We start from the raw sequence: 19552 nt of genomic DNA, 5'->3' as shown, positions 1-19552 counted from the left end.
TGAGAGCGAGGGTGAGGGAGGAATGTTAAACGTCTGAGGGGAGATGAAAAGGTACGAGCTAGGCATCGAGGAAAGAGGGGAGAGTAAATGGACGCAGCTCGGGACTTGGAGAGGGCTGGATAGGAGGCAGGGCCAGGTGAGATCTGCAGTCGCGAATGTAACATAAGCTGGTCAGCCCTGTTGTGTGTTGTCTGGCGGCTGTATGTACTGGTGCAGGGTAGAGAGTGGGTTGCATTTAAAGAGCTGGGCTTCATCAGGGTACTCGTGTGTTTTCCAGTAAGTGTGACTAAGAGAAATAGGAGACGAACATGGGAATGATAACCCATGGAACCCGTGTAGGTGAGAGAGCTGAGGAAATGGCTGGAGGGGGACCTGAGAGGGAGGTGTGGGTGAGGGAGAGCCATGCGCAAGGCAAGGTAGAGCTGGTTGCTGAGCTGGAAGGATTGGAGGCAGTGGTCAGGTGCTGCTGCTGCTGCTAAGTCACATCAGTCGTGTCCGACTCTGTGTGACCCCATAGACGGCAGCCCACCAGGCTCCCCCATCCCTGGGATTCTCCAGGCAAGAACACTGGAGTGGGTTGCCATTTCCTTCTTCAATGCATGAAAGTGAAAAGTGAAAGGGAAGTCGCTCAGCTGTGTCCAACTTCTCGTGACCCCATGGACTGCAGCCCACCAGGCTCTTGCGTCCATGGGATTTTCTAGGCAAGAGTACTGGAGTGGGTGCCATCACCTTCTCCAGGTCAGGTGCTAGTACACTGAAAATCATGGAAGGTACTGGCCAAGCGAGGTGTGGGTGATTATAGGGTCCTCTCAGGATAAAGACAACATCTTAGAGTGGTCAGGAAAAGCTTAAATGAGGGGCTTCCCTGGCGGATCAGTGGCTAAGGCTTCACACCCTCAGAGCAGACGGCCCAGGTTTGATCCCTGAGCCGGCACCACAGGGAACCGGTAACACAGGCCGCAACTAAGAGTTTGCATGCTGCAACTAAGATGCCACACAGCCTAATTAATGACAAAAGAAAAGCTTAAATGAAAGCATATGGTTTTAGTAGCCAGAGAGGAGTGAAAGTCATCCTTTCTGTTGAACAAAAGTATGGTGCAGGTTGTCTTAAGAGGACAGTGAGTCAGAGGGCACTGAGGGCTAGGCAGTGAAGGGCATCAGCCGCAGGGTGGCAGGGAGGTATATTTGGACCCAGCACTACAGATACCCAGAGCACCATGGCAACAAGGCCCCTGCTTAGCTGGTCACGGGTCCTGGGGTATCATGAAGCTGTACCTTGGCCAAAGGAGCCCCAGGCTCCATCAGATACTCAGCAGAGACGTTAGTCCCAGCTCAGCTCCTTTCCTTAAAGTCCGAAAAGTCCTCTCCCCTGCATGTTAGTGACCATTAGAGAAGCAAAGCCTGAGCTCAGCAACAGGGACCCTGAGATTTAGAGGAACGCGCCCCACCCCAGGAGCAAGGGGCCCTGTCCCTGGTTCATCCACTAGTTAATATGGCCCAGGGCAGCGCGCCTCTACTGTGATACATTCTTCAAGGGCCTTTGGGCTTCAGAGGGAGAGATCCTTGGGGCTGGAGCCCCTGGGGAAGGCTCCTTGGAGAACCTGGTTCTGAATCCAGGCCTTAAAGAAATGGGAATGAGTTTAGATGGAAAGGAAGAGATGCGGGCATTCTAGGTGAAGGGGACAGCCGGCCTGCTAGAGAAGAGGATGCAGGAGCTGCGGGAATTAAGGTCGACAGCGCTTTGTTGCAGGAGACAGGAAGAAGGAACCTCGGGCAGGTCTTCATTAGGAAGTCATAATGAAAGCGAGGAGGGTGTTCCAGTAGCCTCAGCTTGCCCCTCAAGAGACTGGACCTGATGGGGTAGCTGGGTACATGGAGAGAAAGCAGTGGATTCAGGAGACAAGCCGGAGGAAAGATGGGTGGGCCCAAGGAGCGGAGGGTTTGAGATTAGGGGGTACCGGGGTGCAGGCTCTGGATGGGCCAGTTGCCACCAGCGCTCCCCTCTCTGTCGTGGCAGGTCTTCGAGGCCGTGCTGGCCTGGGTCAGGTACGACCGGGATCAGAGGGGGCCCTGCCTGCCCGAGCTGCTCTCCAATATCCGCCTGCCCCTCTGCCGGCCCCAGTTCCTGTCGGACCGCGTGCAGCAGGATGACCTGGTGCGTTGCTGCCACAAGTGCAGGTGAGCGGAGGTGGGGCTGCACACAGATGCTGCCCAGGGTCTGGCGGGGAAGAAAACCTGGCCGCTTCGCTCAGGGGAAGAAGCATTTGGAGTGGTCATTCTGAATTTGTGGCACACAGGTTGATCTGCCTTCTGCCTAGAACCTACAAGGGTCCAAGTCTGTCACGTTGAGCAGAGAAATGTGCCCCATGGAAGCATCAAGGCAGAAGGGTCTTCCTCCCCTAAGTTATCTGAGGATTTTCTAGCATCTCCATCCATGGATCTGTTTATGAGCCTACAGACATCTATACTGTGTGCCCTGACCCTGTTCTCACTAGCAGCTGACTTGGTGACTTCTGGGGCTCCTCATCCTCTGTAAACATTAGTCAGTGTGCTGGCCTTGGGTGGGTTTGTCCAGCTGCAGTGCTGGGCGGGGTGGGGGGGCACATTTAGAAACAGGCAGAAACGGTACCCAGAGTAAACCAGAGACTGTGATGCGGCAGAGCCACCAAAACAGCTCAGGAGACGCCAGCCACGGGGGAGGAGGTCATAAAGTAGAGCAGCAGAGGAGCGTCTGCGTCTTCCTTCTGCTTGCTCGTCACAGTCGCAGCTGGCTCAGGAGGAAGTCAACGGTGGGGGGCAAGCAGTGTGAAGGTATGTGTCAGTTCAGGCTGGAGGTGTGGCTGGAGGCAGCTGAGCCCCTGGGATGAGCAGTCTCAAGGGTGCTGTTGGGGAGTTTGAGCTTGGTTCTGTAGGCAGTGGGTAGTTATGGAAGGGTCTTAATTAGAAAACCAACCTGGATGGCAGGGTGGAGGCTGGCCTGGAGGCAGGGGGTCTCTCAGGAGCAATTGGCTTCTGCTGCCTCAGTCCAGGTGAGATGGTTTGTCGCAGGGTGTGAGTTACAGAAACGAAAAGGAAGAGCTGGGTCTGAGTGGCAACAGGATGCAGGCAGCTTGTTGAGCCTCCCCAAGGCCAGCTAGTTTACAGGAGACTGCTTTTCTTCTGTTTAGCTAGCGGAGGTGGGCTCCACTTGTCCTGACCCTCCGGTGTCAAGCAGGTCTCAGTGGCTGTGTGTAGTTTGCCCTGGACTCACCTGCATTCTTTGAGACCAAACCTTCCTCCTAGGCTTCCCCTGCAGTTGTGGGTGGGACCTGAAAATGTGGGCCAAGAGGAGAGAGTCCTTCCTGTTCTGGATTCTTGCACTTTATTCCAGAGACCTGGTAGATGAAGCAAAGGACTATCACCTCATGCCGGAGCGCCGGCCCCACCTGCCGGCTTTCAGAACTCGGCCTCGCTGCTGCACGTCTATCGCCGGGCTCATCTATGCCGTGGGGGGCCTCAACTCAGCAGGTATCTTGCAGCTCCCCTTCATAGAGCCCCGTCTTGGCCGCTGTGGTTGAAGAAGCACCCAACAAGCTAGTCTGGCTCCCTTGCTTCCTCCCCCTGGTGCCTTTTGATTTTATATCATCGCTCTGCTGTAAGGGCGTGTCAGATATTAATACTCTTAAAACAATATCAGAGCACAAAAGGGTTTTAGAAGTCCCGCAGGCCTGGCCCCCTGCCTTCGCAGTGGGGAAATTGAGGCTCAGAGAACTTGATCTGTGTTCACAAGTTCTTTGGGCTGAGCAAGGGCCTGGCTCCTGGGCCCCCACTCATTCTCTAATATCCCATCAGCTACGGGATTTACTCGGGCTCTGGATGGGATATAATCAGAGACCCAGTTCTGTCACCAGGCCAATCACGTCGGGTCGTGTGGCCCTCTGGGCTTAGACTCTGAGCGTGTCACCGTAAGAAGGAAGATTCCCCAAGTGCACAGGGTCTTCCCTGTCGATCCTTCTCACTCTTCAACTCTTAACCTCTAGTGAAATACATGTGCCTTATAGTCCTCGTGTTCTTGGCAGCTCTTGTGTCATACAGTCAGGCTCTGAGGAACGCTCCCTGGAGCCCGTGCCCTCCTGCCCACCCCAGGCGTCACTGTCGGGCGGGGGTACTCTAGGAGAGGGCAGTGGAGACTGCTGAGTCCTTGCAGTGCAGAGGCACAGGGAGTTGTCACCTAGGATGTGAAGGCCTGGCCTCTTCAGAGTCAGCCAGGCTGATGGGAGGTGGGGAGCTGGTGGGCAGTCTTGCGCAGTTTTGCTTTTGATTGAAACTTCGTGGGGAGATGGGTCCTGGCCTCTGCTGCTTGTTAACCGTATGACCTGGAAAAGGTAAGTCCTCAACTAGTGAACGTAGAGCATGGCAGGTGCTGAGTGTCCCAAGGCAGAATAAAACAGGGAGGGGGTCACTTTATTTGATCTTTTAAAAAAAACAACAACAGTGGAAATGGCGGGGTTGGAGTTACTCCTGCTGCTGTGGTTACTGTTTGTTGAGCACGTGGTATAGTCTAGAACTCTGCTAGGTGTTCTGTCCTTTAATCCTCGTGGGAACTCTGCCCTGGAAATGATCTCACGTGTGAGAACAGAAGATGGGTATGCCAAGCAGCTTGCCCAGGGCCCCCCGCTAGGAAGCGACAGTCGCACTGGAGCCACGCCCTGCTCTGTGGCATGCCGCCCGGGTCGGGGAAATAGCGGACCCCGTTTGCCTCCACCTTTGCCTTTCAGCAGGTGAAGAACCGCCTTGCCACTTAAAAGCACCCTGTCTAGAAAGGAAACAAGTGCCTCCAGTCTGCTTCTGATTTCCCTTAAAGAATTAGGTTTGAGGTTATCCCTGGCTCCAGTTCCTCAGGGGGCCCTCCAGCCTTGAGTGATTGTGTGGGAAGAGCTGATAAGATCGAGTCGAACATGCCATATAATCATTGCCCAGCAGCCGTGATCTAAACGAGTGGTCTCATTTGTTTTAATTTGAGTAGCAAATTTTTATGCAGGTGACTCCCTGAATGTGGTGGAAGTGTTCGACCCCGTCGCCAACCGCTGGGAGAAGTGCCATCCCATGAGCACAGCCCGCAGCCGCGTCGGCGTGGCTGTGGTGAACGGGCTCCTCTACGCCATCGGCGGGTACGACGGCCAGCTGCGGCTGAGCACCGTGGAGGTCTACAACCCGGAGACAGACACGTGGACGCGTGTGAGGAGCATGAACAGCAAGAGAAGGTATTCCGGGAGTGGGCTGCGCATCCTGGTCACTCTTTGGGACCCCGTGGTCTAGGATGGGGGCACCATCCTAGATCAGCAGGACACGAAGTAAAACAAACGCAAGCTTCGGCTTGGGGATCCCTGCAGCCACTGCCCGTACTTCCTGGAAGCCAGCACCCCTGTCTGCTTGTAGTAAAACCCCTGCCTCGTCCTTGGAGGAACCTGGGGAGATGACACAGGGGCGTGTGGACGTTTTACTGTAACTTATGTGCCAGATAAGGACTGAAAGTTTTTATTATGGAAGACGCGAGGAGGGAGAGAAGCTGGGCTGGAACGTCAGGAAGGTTTCAGCGAAGAGGTGCCGGGACCACAGATTGAAAGCTGAAAAGTAAGGAGGATTTAACTTCATCAGTCACACGAGTGAGTTGGAGGGGAGTCCTCTCTATGCTCGCTTTCCCCCTAGGATCCCTGCCCCACATGCTTTCACTGGCAGGGGCTTTGTGGAGCACAGCAGTGCTCTTTACCTGGGGGCTTCACACGGTCCCCAGGCCTGAGCACACAGCTGGCCACTTGTCTCCTCCTGCCCACGTTTCCTGAGTAAGACGAGAGATGAGAGGACATCCACACAGAGCCTCCGGTTATCCTTCTTCGTGCTACAGTGACTGGCAATGTCCTTCCTTACATCAGTTGTGTGTGGACTGTCCTGCTTGGATGGCGGGAGCTTTGGAGCGCGAGAGTGTACCTGGACAGACGTGTCTGTTCTCCTGCCCTCGGGGCGGCGGCACAGATCAGTGGTGTCACGGGACACGCTACTGTTTCTCTTCCGAGACTAACAGCAGAGCAGTCAGCCGTCCAAGGCGCCCTATTCGTTTAACCAGAACAGTTCTGCGTTGATCTCTTTTATGTATTGCGTCTCCTGGACATGTGCCCGACTTTGGGAAGAAAAAGTTAAAATGATACTATTTTTGAAAACCTCTGGACCAGCCTCCCTTTAAGGGCCTTGTCTGCTTTTGTAATTCTGTGGCCTGAGTATTTACCTCACAGACCCCTCTGTCTGGCCGTGATTTGGGTTTTGTCCTCGTAAGCTCATGTGAAAAAAAGAGAGAGAGAGATGCCAGTCACTGTGTGTGTGAGGAAGAGGAGTCATGTTTCAGCGTGGAAGTCCTTTGCCACATGGAAGAGTCACAGCCGTGATACACGTGGTCCGCGTTCAGCCGTGTTTGTGTGTGACCTCGAGCAGGGAGGAACCTACCTTTGTATCAGTGAGATTCACGAAAGGCCAAAGAGCTTTGTCCTTGGAAGAAAACATGTAGAAAAGCTCTCCCCTCTCGCGGTTCCTTCTCCTCCTGCCTCTGTCTCGGGGCTTCCCCTTCTGGCTTCTTCGGTCCTTGGCAGCTTTCTGTGGCCTCAAGTGGCTCACTGCTCAATATCCGCCATCATGAGGGCCTCTTTCGCTTTAACGGCCATGAGTTGGTCTTCGTTGCATGTCTGCTCTGGGCTGCTTGCTAGCTGCGATGTCACAAGGTCTGGAGTGCTGTCTGGGAGGAGCCCACCGGGTGGCGCCTTCCCTCACTGGTTATTAGGCGCACAGGCCCAGCTCCATTGCATCCCTCTAAAGTGACAGACTGCCTTAAAATGTACGTGGTCACTTCTCCCCTGATGAACCACATGCCTTTTCTCCTACTGGCTGGTGATAGCCTCCTTTCTACCGTCATTCCCTGCCCTCCTCTAGTCCTGCAGGCTGCTTGCCCAGAGCCCTCTCCCACGACTGTTCCAGTCCACAATGGTCAGTTGAGTTCAGTCGCTCAGTCGTGTCCAACTCTTTGTGACCCCATGGACTGCAGTACGCCAAGCCTCCCTGTCCATCACCAGCTCCCGGAGCTTGCTCGAACTCATGTCCATCAAGTCGCTGATGCCATCCAACCATCTCAACCTATCTCCCCCTTCTCCTCCCACCTTCAATCTTTCTCAGCATCAGAATCTTCTCTAACACCACAGTTCAAAAGCGTCAATTCTTCAGCACTCAACTCTCTTTATAGTCCAACTCTCACATCCATACATGACTACTGGAAAAACCATAGCTCTGACTAAATGGACCTTTCTCAGCAAAGTAATGTCTCTGCTTTTAATATGCTGTCTAGGTTGGTCATATTAACAACCTCAGATATGCAGATGACACCACCCTTATGGCAGAAAGTGAAGAAGAACTAAAGAGCCTCTTTATGAAAGAGAAGTGTGAAAAAGTTGGCTTAAAGCTGAACTTTCAGAAAACTAAGATCATGGCATCTGGTCCCATCACTTCATGGTAAATAGATGGGGAAACAGTGGGAGACTTTTATTTTGGGAGGCTCCAAAATCACTACAGATGGTGATTGCAGCCATGAAATTAAAAGACACTTACTCCGTGGAAGGAAAGTTATGACCAACCTAGACAGCATATTAAAAAGCAGAGACATTAGTTTGCCAACAAAGGTCCATCTGGTCAAGGTTATGGTTTTTCCAGTGGTCATATATGAATGTGAGAGTTGGACTATAAAGAAAGCTGAGTGCCAAAGAGTTGATGCTTTTGAACTTTAGTGTTAGAGAAGACTCTTGAGAGTCCCTTGGACTGCAAGGAGATCCAACCAGTCAGTTCTAAAAGAAATCAGTCCTGAATATTCATTGGAAGGACTAATGCTAAAGCTGAAACTCCAATACGTTGGCCACCTGAAGCGAAGAGCTGACTCATTTGAAAAGACTCTGATGCTGGGAAAAATTGAGGGCAGGAGGAGAAGGGGACGACAGAGGATGAGATGGTTGGTTGGCGTCACTGACTCAATGGACATGAGTTTGGGTAGGCTCCGGGAGTTGGTGATGGACAGGGAGGCCTGGTGTGCTGCAGCTTATGGGGTCGCAAAGAGTCGGACACAATTGAGTGACTGAACTGAAGTTGGTCATACCTTTTCTTCCAAGGAGCAAGCGTCTTTTAATTTCATGGCTGCAGTGATTTTGGAGCCCAGAAAAATAGTCTGTCACTGTTTCCATTGTTTCCCCATCTATTGTCCAAGAAGTGATGGCACCAGATGCCATATCTCAGTGTTTTGATGTCGAGTTTTAAGCAAGCTTTTTCACTCTCCTCTTTCACTTTTATCAAGAGGCTCTTCAGTTCTTCTTTGCTTTCTGCCTTAAGGGTGGTATCATCTGCATATCTGAGGTTATTGATATTTCTCCCGGCAATCTTGATTCCAGCTTGTGCTTCATCCAGCCCAGCATTTCACATGATGTACTCTGCATATAAGTTACATAAGGGTGACAATATACAGCCTTGACATACTCCTTTCCCAATTTGGCACCAGTCTGTTGTTCCATGTCCAGTTCTAACTGTTGCTTCTTGACCCACATTCAGATTTCTCAGGAGGCAGGTCAGGTGGTCTGGTATTCCCATGTCTTGAAGAATTTTCCACAGTTTATTGTGATCTACACAGTCCAAAGCTTTGGCATAATCAATAAAGCAGAAGTAGATGTTTTTCTGGAATTTTCTTGCTTTTTCTATGATCCCACAGATGTTGGCAATTTGATCTCTGGTTCCTCTGTCTTTTCTAAATCGACCTTGAACACCTGGAAGTTCACAGTTCACATACTGTTGAAGCCTGGCTTGGAGAATTTTGAGCATTGCTTTGCTAGCGTGTGAGATGAGTGCAGTTGTGCGGTAGTTCCCCTTATCTCTTCGCACTGTCTTTACCATTTCATTGAAAGGTAATCTCACATGGTTTTGTGGCACCTCTCAATCCTTCTCACATTTTTGTTGAATTCCACAGTTGTTACTTTTGTCTACTTCTAGAAGGACAGTAACATGTCTAGTGAGTTTGTGGCCTTCCCACAGCCCTCTCCTCAGGCAAGTCCTCGTCCTCTTCCAGGCTGACTCAGGGATGTCGCGTGGACCACTGTGATTTGCTGTGTACATTAGAAAGAGGGCTGTAAAGTCTGGCATCCTTTATCTTACTGTTTATTAGACACCAAGATTCGCTTTTAATCTTCTTCAGCATCAGGTCTGAACACAGTGAGTTGGACAGCTTGGCACTCATGTTTCATTTTCCATGAGGCTTTGTGTAGACCAGAAGACTATGATTACACCAGATCCCTGGTTCTTTGGTATTAGGAGAGCTTGGCACGATGAACATTGTGGGAGACAGGCTTGTGGCATTGAAATCCAAGGCAGACCCTCTGGGCAGCCCGGAGGAGATCGCCTGGCCTCCTCAAGCCACAGCTGCCTGTCTCTGCAGGGGTGATGGTGATGCCTCCCTTGGGATGTGCTGAGGGTGCGAAATAGCAAGTAGAGAGCACCTGCTGTGTGCAGTGGGTGTGAAATAACTGGAGCTGTTGCCTGACCCCTCAGACAAGTTAGGGGACATGCAGGGCCATGTATGTAACAAAAGGATGTCGGCCATACCTTATAGTGATTTGTGTGGGGAAGTCATAGTCACCCATATGTTGAGGGCTTGTTCCTTACAAAGCACCACACTCAGCAGTGTCAGGGTCTCACTGTGAGGACCCCCGTCTTCCAGGAGGTCCCCACTTGTGAAGAAGTGGCGGGTCGATGTCTGGTAGCCCTCTGGGCAGGGCCTTTGGCTTGCTCGGCTCTCTAGACCCGGTGCCCCGGGCGGTGTGCCTGGCGAGGGCCTGGTGTGCTGGACAAATGGGTGACTGAGAGCTGTGAGAAAGGAGCTGCGCTGGGAGGGCGGGGTCGGGAGGGACTCATTCTTGCTGGGGGATCCAGGATGGCTTCTGGAGGAGCAGAGGGAGGAATTTGACCCGGGCCTTAAAGGTGAATCTGACCCTGAGCACAGCAGGGCAGAAGAGCGTATCAAGGGCTGAGGAGGAGGTGGAGGAGGCACCCCGGGCAGGAAGGGCAGGAGGCAAGAGGAACCCCAGGGCAGTTCCATTTCCATTTTACACCGTTGCTTAGGCACGCACCTGGGATTTAGGTCTGCTCTAGAAGGAGGCAGCTGGGGGCTCGGCTTACTTCTCTGTACATGAGGGTGCCTCGGGAAGTCTAAAGCCCTCGGGGTGACAGCTGTGTCTGTTTCAGTGCCATGGGGACGGTCGTGCTGGACGGACAGATCTACGTCTGCGGTGGCTACGATGGCAACTCTTCTCTCAGCTCTGTGGAGACCTACTCACCTGAGACAGACAAGTAAGGAGTCCAGCTCCCCTGGGGCATTGGAGCTCGCTAGACAGAGTATGAAGATCAGAAGTGCTTTACTCATGCTTCTCGAGGTTAAGGAAGATTTCTCCTGTTTAGCTCCTGTGGTGTATGTTAGTTGCTCGGTTGTGTCTGACTCTTCGCAACCCCATAGACTATAGCCCTCCAGGCTCCTCTGTCCATGAAATTCTCCAGGCAAGAGTACTGGAGTGGGTTGTTCCCTTCTCTAGGATATCTTCCCAACCCAGGGATCAAACCCTGGTCTCCTGCATTCAGTAAAGAATCCAGGCAGATTCTTACTGTCTGAGCCACGAGGGAAGTCTAGCACCTGTACTTCCTTGCATGTAATAGGTATTTAATAACCTTTGATTAAATGAATGAATGATTAAATAAATTTTAAAAACAAATAGTCTGCATAGGTACTTGGAAACATTTGTTACTGCTCTGTACACTTAAATAAATCAACTCATTTTAATGGAAATGCAGGTGAAAGGGCATGGGAAATAGATGAATAGCACTTTCCAAAATGGGTAATATATGATTTTGGGGGAAGAAAAGTTACACATTAAATGGTTAAAGAAGCTTGGGAAGCACTGATGTCTGTACCACCAGAGGCCTCGTCTTCCCATAACATATATTAACGTTTTAAACGATTGAAAGATTCTGCAGTAGAGAAACCTCTTTAATTTCACTGTATCTGTCACCATCCTGTGGTCTTATTTTGCGGAACACTCTTTGAAAAACACCAGCAAGGTTAGCCCAAGATTTTCATTTCAGTATTTTAATCTGCTTATATTCAGTATTTGAACCCTACAGTATAAACACATTGGATCCATCACAGAGCTTTTAAGCCTTTATTCCACACACTTAACCAACCTGTGAAGTGTCAGGCAGCGAGCGGGATGTCTAAGATGCTTAAGCAGCACCTCATCTGCCGGGACCACTGCGCGCAGCGATGGCCCTCCTCTGGGGGCCTGTGTCTGGAGCTCTTGGGTACAGAGTGGGGAGGGTTTCCATCTTCCCACAGCTGAGGGGGCAGAGTCAGGTTGCAGAGATACCTTCTGAGGGGAAGTGCGCATCCCAGGAGAAGAGACAGCAGGGAGAGAGGCTTGCAGATAAGAAAGAGCTGCTGTGTGAGGTTGAGGAGCAGGTGTGGGTGGCAGAAGGTACAGCTGGAAAGGAGATGAGGACCCAGTGGCAAAGAAGCACTAGTTAAGGAACTTGGAGCCCGCTGTAGAGGAAGTAGGAGTCATCAGAGGACATTCTGTGCCCAGGTGGGATGGGAGTGAGCTGAAAGCCAGGCCCCCCAAAGCAGGCAGTTGCAATGGTCCCACAAGAGGTCACAGCCAGCGCAACAGTAGTGAAATGGGGACAAGCAATGACCAGGAGGCAAACCAGCGGAGATATGGTGACCACAGAATGTTGATGATGGAGAAGTGGTCTTAAAAAATTCCGAAACTATAAATCTAGGAGCTAGATGGCTGGTGGTCCCATTCACAAGACCAGAGGCATTAGGGAGGAGCAGATCTGTCAGAGAGGCCTTGCTTGGGCGTCCTGACTTTGAGTGCATGGGCCTGAAGCTTAAGCAAAAGGCGGCAGCCACAGTGACCTGAGCAGAGGTGGTGGAGGAGGCCATAAGAACTGGGGGGATTGTCCAGGGTAGGACAGAACAGAGCATAGCTCCTCCAGATCCTCCTCTGCCGTCTTAGGAGGGCAGGCCTCCCAGATCTCATGGTTCCTTTTCTCCTTTGCCTCTTTCCTGAAGGTGGACAGTGGTGACCCCGATGAGCTCGAACCGCAGTGCCGCAGGGGTTACAGTCTTCGAGGGCAGGATCTACGTGTCGGGCGGCCACGACGGCCTGCAGATCTTCAGCAGCGTGAGTCTGGGCTCCTCCTGGGCTAAGGGCACCTAAACTCCCTTTACCTGCGAGAGTTACTTTGAAAGGACGTTCTTTGGAAAAAGGCTCAGCCTGGCCACTGCTAGGGAAAGTGTCACCTCAGGGCCTCAGGCCATCTGCCACGTGCTCTGAAATGCCGCCTCGGACCGTGGGAACCCGTGTGCACAGAGAGGGTTAGAGTGTGGCCTTAGCACTCTCACTCCACCCGGGTCATCTCCTCAGCGAACAGCGCCTAAGCCCTGCTGAAGTTCCCGCCCAGAGGAAGTGCAGTCGTAGGCAGAGTGGGAACGTGCAGATAGTTGCGTTCTTCTGGCCACTTGACTTGAAATTGCATTTATTTTAAAAAGAGCTCCAGAGCCATTGAGTGGTCATTCCACCGTCCGTCAGGGCTTCAGGGGGAGCAGACGGTGGGGATCTCGGGAGACCCTGCACGCCCGCTGCTCCGTCACCACACAGAGCAAGCGCATCGCGGCAGCTCCTCGACTTCTTCCTGTGGGTGTAGACAGAGCTGGTGAGGCCAGGCCGTCTCCCTGTCGCCCATGCCTGTCATCTCACAAGCAGGTGTGCAGCTGAGGAACGTGGGCTTCGGGGCCAGGGCCCAGCCCAGCAGAGCTCCTCGTCCCCCCAGCCTCTCCCTGGGCACTGAGGGCAGCCGGGCCGCCGGCAGCCGAGCCTGGGCCTGACCACCCCTCTCCCTGCTGCAGGTGGAGCACTACAATCACCACACAGCCACGTGGCACCCGGCGGCCGGCATGCTCAACAAGCGCTGCCGCCACGGGGCCGCCTCCCTGGGAAGCAAGATGTTCGTGTGCGGGGGCTACGACGGCTCGGGCTTCCTCAGCATCGCCGAGGTGTACAGCTCGGTGGCGGACCAGTGGTGCCTGATCGTGCCCATGCTCACGCGCCGGAGCCGGGTCTCGCTGGTGGCCAGCTGCGGGCGGCTCTACGCCGTGGGGGGCTATGACGGACAGTCCAACCTGAGCTCGGTGGAGATGTACGACCCGGACACGGACCGCTGGACGTTCATGGCCCCCATGGCCTGTCACGAGGGCGGGGTCGGTGTGGGCTGCATCCCTCTGCTCACCATCTAAGGCGCAGGGGTGGGCCATGGTGGGGCAGGGATTTAGTACAAACACGGGCAGCACTCCCTCCCGGGGACCGTCCCCCTGGGGAGAGGTGCTGGACCAGACGACAAGGTGAAACGTGAGCTCGCCGGAGGTCCAGGGTTTCAGGTGCTTAAGTCCTCCTTGGCTGTGCAGCCCTTGTGATCTTCAGGCCTGGGTGACCAAGATACACAGCGGGGGACAGAGCCCCTGTGGGTCCCGCCACCGGTGACAGGGCGGCTCAGCTGGTCCACACATCCGCGGGCTCCATCCAAGCCCACCTCCCAGCCGCCGCAGCTCCGTGAGCCGCCCCTCTGCTGAGGGCTTTCCATCTTGACAGTCCTCACCCACCACGCACCAGCCGTACCGTGGCCAGTTTGTAGGGGAGCGGCTGCAGTGGCCGAGGCCGCTGGAAACTGCTGGATGTGGCCGGGGGAGAGGGGACACAGGCCAGAGGCCCTCACTTTGAGCCTACAGCATGGCAGGGCCAGCTGCACACGGGCCCCTGCGCCTCCTTCCATCCAAGGGCCCTGAGGATTCTTGTCTACATTGCTGAGCAAGCAGGGAGAACAGAAGCTTTTCCTGTGTCTAATTTTGGGATTGCCACGAGGTCTTTTTCATCTTATTCGAGAGAAACCGAGGGAGAAGAAAAAAAAAAAAGATACTTGAAGGAAACTGAAGGAAAGTTAAAACAACACTTGAAAGAAACTGGAGGAAAAATACTTTTTTCAAGTGAGCTTTTTTTTTTTTGGCAAGAAGAAAACATAAAAGACACTAAGGGCAGTTACGTGTTTAAATGGAAAACCTCCACCCGCCATGAAAAGGGTGGTACCCGCTCCCACATTCTTCGGATCCCAGGGTCCCGAGGCCTCGCAGGGCACGCGGGGTTCCCTCTGAGCCCCCCATGTGTCTGGAACCAGTGCACTCTCACCATGTCCTGTAGCACGGTGCTCACGGGGTTTGTCTCCACACCCACTGTCAGCGGACTTTTTTAACTGTAGGCTTAGCGAGTTGGCTGTTACCGCCGCCCTTCTAGGTGGGAGCTCCCAGCTTGTCGCTGGCGGCTCCACGTGCCCCGGTGGTCCCCTCCTGCTGCCACTCGCGTTCCTCCCTTCCTTGACCAGATGCTCATTTGCCCACCTGTCCTTCTCGGATAGTTTTCCTCCTCATGACGCTTCTGAGGCACATCGACCATTTGTACCTCGAGAACCTAACCAGGGACTTGGTCCTTCCACCAGCCCCGGGGCTGGCTTGGTCCAGCCGCCGCCTCTCCCCCGCCAGTCCGCTGCTCCCCCATCCACTTGCCAACTCCAGGGGTCTGGCCTCCCCTCCAGCCCTTGGCAGACCGACCAGCAAGGTGGACCTTTACACTCTCGCAAAGCCGGCTTTACGACCCAAAGAAGTAAAAGCCGAAAGAATCTCTTGCTGCTGCGAAGAACAGATTTTATATTTCTTCCTATGATCTTAGCAAACGACCTCTTGACTCCACACTCCTCCTTCGCCCTCCCTGGATAGGACCTTGACGTTGCACAGTGGGAAACCGACAGGAGGACACTTCTGTGACCAGTGCGCTGGGCAGGGGAGCTGTTCCTCAACTGCTGCTGCCAAAATTAGGTTTTCCTAAAATTCTTCCAGTAGAGACTTAAGAGAGGATACGTTTCCAACGCGAGATTGGGTCTCAGGGTCCCAGTCTCTTCTTGGTTGGTCTCTTGCCCACCGCCACCTCTGCCCGGGTGTCCTGGAAGCCCTTCAGAAAGGCAGGAAGTGGCATTCTGAGACATCTCTCCTACCCTGGGACCAGGAGGCTTACCACTGTGTGCAATCGCCATATTTCCAGAGGAAGTACCTTTGACACCTGCCACTTAGGTGGAGCTGGGCCTCTGCTAAAAGCGCCCGAAAATGATGTTTTTATTTTAAAAGACTTCACAGTCTGATCCAGTTTAAGCCCAGGCTCACGGCGGAGCTCCAGCATTTCTCACTCCCTGTCTGTCTGCCTCTTGAGGTAGACTTGGAAGGAGGGTGGGGTCTGTGTTTCCTGTTAAGAGAGGAGTTTCCGATGCACGTCTTCTTGTAAGCCCGTTCCTTTTGTGAATTTGCAACAGCACTGACAAGCCTGAGCTGTGAATGTGTTAAGAATCAGCAAGTGGGCCTCGCCAGGTCCTTAGGATGCTGACCCAGATTTTGCCATCGGGGTTGAGAGCTCAGTTTCCCACGATCTGCCACTCTTGTGGTGGCCTTCCTATACCCACTCCCACCTCCTGGCGCAGAAGTCATACTGCCACACCTGGGCTCAGTGTTTCCGAGTAAGGTGGTGCTTTGACTTGGGCTCTCAGCACAAGTGAGCCGACACCAACATTTCACGCTCTCCACAGTAGGTTCCTCAGTCCAATGGTCATAACTTTTCACAGATGGCTGGTCTGACCCTTTGGTGTTGGAGCCTTTCCAGGAAAACCATGAAACGACATCACCCAGAGATACTGTGGAAATAATGTGGGACAGACACTGAACAGTGAGCCTTGGGGTCCAGTCCAGCTCTGAGCAGAGGGCCGTGGCATCAGCCGTCCTTGGGTATTTCCCCTTAGGTAATAACACAAGGAGCCTTCTCTTCTGGGTTTCATCTGAGAGCAAAGCCAGGATGGGAGCTGAAGACCAGCCTTTTGACTTGGCCACAGAGATGTGAGTAGGTAGGAATTCTGACTCTCCCTCCCCCCAATTTATTGTTTCCCAGAAAATCTTCATTCCTTTTATTTATAGAACGCATGTCTTTTATGTTAAGAAACCAAAGAGAAATAAAGAGTACACTCCTAATACCTTCTTGCCCTTCCCTGATTTATTTCTTTTAATTAGAGGTGAATCGTATTTTTATTGTAATTCAGTGTAAAAATATTGAACAAAGTGAAAATGTTTCTGTGAAAATAAGAAAAAAGCCTAACTGGATGGCAGATGTAGTTTTCAAAGAGACGTGTGTGTATTTTATAAGAATGGGTTCCGATGAAAAAACTTCATGAACATGTTGCATGCTTGCTCCTGTCCGTATCACCCCTTTCTTGGATCTCCCCCCTTTTCTTTACTCCGTGCCGTAAAACTCCACAAGAGTTCCCCAGCAGAATGTGACTGGCCTGTGACTGCCTGGAACCGAAACACCCAGCTCTTTTTTTTTAATACTCCAAGCCAGAGGTACCTAGCTTTGGTACATGTAGAAGTCACTGGAAAGGTTTTAAACCACAGATTGACCCCCTTCCCAGAGACCGGTTCCCTCGGACTGGAGCACAGCTCAGGTCCTTATGCAGGCAAGTCTCCACCGTGGCTCATAGGCTCATCCCTGTGTGAGAACCGGGCCCCTGTGTGTAGTTTCCACTTCCCCAGATGGAGCCACGTTCCACATCTGTCTTCCTGAGACTGTACGCTGGTTACTGTGGCGGTGGACCTTAGGAAACTGCATCCACACTCTTCCTAAAGTCAGCTGTTGGCCAGTCTCATCCAGTGGGTAATGGTTACACTCTCAGATGACAATTAAGGTTTTGGAAGGGTATGTCACTCCCCCATACACCCCACCAGCACTGTTGATTCTCTCTTGGTCATCTCAGTAAGTAACCTCCACGCTCAGGCTCTTGTGCCCGTTACTACCAGGTAACGTGGCTCATTTTAGCATAAAGAAATGATCTCCAAAGAACTGAGCAACTGACCTGATCTCATCAACTAGCCGATAGTATTGTCAAGAACCGAAGCCAGATCTCCACGCTTACTGTCCAGTTCAGCTGAGGGGAGCAGTGCTTTCATCCTCTGGAGCAGCTGATCCTGCGAGCCCGCAGCGTGGAGGCCTGCTGCCCAGCACCGTGACGGGCCTTCGAGAAGCAGGCTGGGCAGTGAGGGAGAGAGAAGAAACCATGTTTGGATTATGGAAACAGGTACCTTTGTGTCGAAACAGGAGACCAGATTAGCTGTGGGAGAAAGGCCAAATGCCTGTGATGTGCTAACAGCCCTTTCCGTGTAACCTACACCGCTTTGCTCAGAACCAGAGACCCTGGGAGCACAGGGTAGCCCGAGGAGCTCTGGCTCGGCTCATCTGCTTGACTTTCCGTTTCCCTGCTGTTCACTGAACTCCTCTGCCTTCACAACTAGCAACAGAGCCCACTCCTCTTCACCCCAAAGACCAGCGGCACTGGTTTTTACTGCTGCTCCCAATAACATAGTTTTACCCAACCGAAAAATGGCAGGGGAATCACGGTTCTTACCAATTATCTCCCAGGCTTACTGTTCCCTATTTCATCTCAACTGATGACACAAAATGTTTTTCTCTAGTGGAGCTCGGTTCCCTGTTTAACTCTTTTTCTAGGTTTGCCGTTCAGGGTAAAAATGCAGACCACCTAACGGGGCAGAGAAGGCTGCTGTGGTCTGGCCTCTCTGGTCGGCCTGGCACGTCTCCTCCACGCTTGTTTCTAACGGAACCCCAGCTGGGCAGTGGCCTGTGTGCTTGTCTCACTCACGAGATGGTGAGCTCCTTGAGTCACCCCTAGTGTGTGTCAGCGCTGGACACATAGAAGAGACACAACCATTATTTTCTTGAAGAACTTGAGGGCAGTCAGGTATATGCAGATCCAGAGTTCACCTAATCATGCTTCCTAGTTTCCCTTTGTTTTGCATCACTGGGTTTTTTAAAATAATTTTATTGAGGTATAATTTATTCACTCATTCTAAGTGTGCAGTTCAATAGTTCGTAGTTAATGTGCAGAGTTGTGCCACCATTGCCGCTGCCCCGCGTTACGATATTTTCATCACTCCATAAAGTTTCCTCGTGCCCATATGCAGTTCGTCCCCATTCTCACCCTCATCCTTGGGCAACCACTATTTTGCTTTCTGTTTCTGTGGATTTCCTTGTTCTAGATGTTTCATATATATGGGATCATACAGTATGTGGTCTTTTGTGTCTGGCTTCATTCCTTGGAGTACTGTTTTTGAGATTCATTGATGGCATAGAAGGTATTGGTAGTTTGTTCTTTTTATTTTATTGTTCCTGTGAATAGTATTCCGCTGTAAGCATATACCACATTTTGTTTATCCACTTTTTTTTTCACCAATTGATGAATGTTTAATTTGTTTCCAGCGTGGGGCTTTTATGAACAGTACTGCTATGATGTACAAGTTTTTGTTCTCATACGTTTTCATTCCTCAGGTAGACTGTTAGGAGCAGAATTGCTGGATCATGCATACGGTAAGCTTACGTTTAACCTTGTAAGAAACTGACCATTTGTAAAACAACAAAAAAGAAAGAAACTGACCATTTGTATTTCTCTAATGGCTAATGGTTTTTGAGCATCTTTTCATGTTCTGGTTAGCCATTTGTATATCTGTAATAAAATATCTACTGAAAACTTACCCTTGGTTAGTTGGGTCATATGTCTTATTGAGTTAAAGAATTCTTTACATATTCCAGATACAAATCTTTTATCCGATAAATGATTTGCAAATGTCTTCTCCCAGCCTATAGCTCATCTTTTCATTTTCTTAATAGTATTGAAAAATAATATCTTAATAGTGTTGTAGAAGTTTTTAATTTTGATTAAGTTTAGTTTTATAAATTCTTTTATGGATTGTACTTTTTGGTGTCATATCTTAAGAGTTTTGCCTAACCGAAGGTCATGAAGAAATTCTTCTAGAAGTTTTATAATTTTAGCTCTTGTGTAGGTGTAGAATCCATTCAAGTTAATTTTAAAATTCATTTTGTGTCTCTCTGTGTGTGTGTGTATCCATTTGTCCCAGCACATTTGTTGCAAAGGCTATCTCTTCCTCCATTGAATTGCTTTGGTACCTTTGTTGAAATCAGTTAACCATAAATATAAGGGTTTATTTCTAGACTCTCAGTTCTGTTCCACTGATCTATATGCCTGTCCATGAGCCAACAGAATAGTACTGAGCTTTCCAGCGTTAAAGTAAGTCTTAAAAATAGATAATGTAAGTCCTCCAGCTTTGTTATTTTAAAAAATCCTTTTGAATATTTTAGGTACTTTGCATTCCGATTAGCTTTTATAGATCAGCTTGTCAGTTTCTACAAAAAGCTTCCAGGGTTTTTAAGAGATGCTGTGTTGAATGCATAGATCAGTTTGGAGAGAAGTAGCATCCTGACAATGCAAAGTCTTCCAGTCC

General features: G+C 51.3%; 1 protein-coding gene across 2 annotated transcripts in view; it reads left to right on the top strand.

The window, feature by feature from the left end:
* KLHL18 (kelch like family member 18) overlaps positions 1-18784 on the top strand; it is a 50516-nt gene extending 31732 nt beyond the window's left edge. Inside the window, exons 5-10 of one of the 2 annotated variants that reach the window (XM_018066857.1) lie at positions 2018-2178; positions 3371-3507; positions 5021-5243; positions 10294-10398; positions 12173-12284; positions 13010-18784. In XM_018066857.1, the coding sequence (XP_017922346.1) occupies positions 2018-2178; positions 3371-3507; positions 5021-5243; positions 10294-10398; positions 12173-12284; positions 13010-13396 (1125 nt within the window). In that variant the 3' untranslated portion in view covers positions 13397-18784. Of the gene's footprint in view, positions 1-2017; positions 2179-3370; positions 3508-5005; positions 5244-10293; positions 10399-12172; positions 12285-13009 lie in introns of both variants that reach the window. The other variant, XM_018066856.1, reaches the window with a different exon arrangement.

This window comes from Capra hircus, chromosome 22, assembly GCF_001704415.2.
Source record: "Capra hircus breed San Clemente chromosome 22, ASM170441v1, whole genome shotgun sequence".
Classification (NCBI taxonomy): domain Eukaryota; kingdom Metazoa; phylum Chordata; class Mammalia; order Artiodactyla; family Bovidae; genus Capra; species Capra hircus.
Note: the sequence above shows the minus strand (reverse complement) of the source record. Positions and strands in the feature narration are given on the sequence as shown.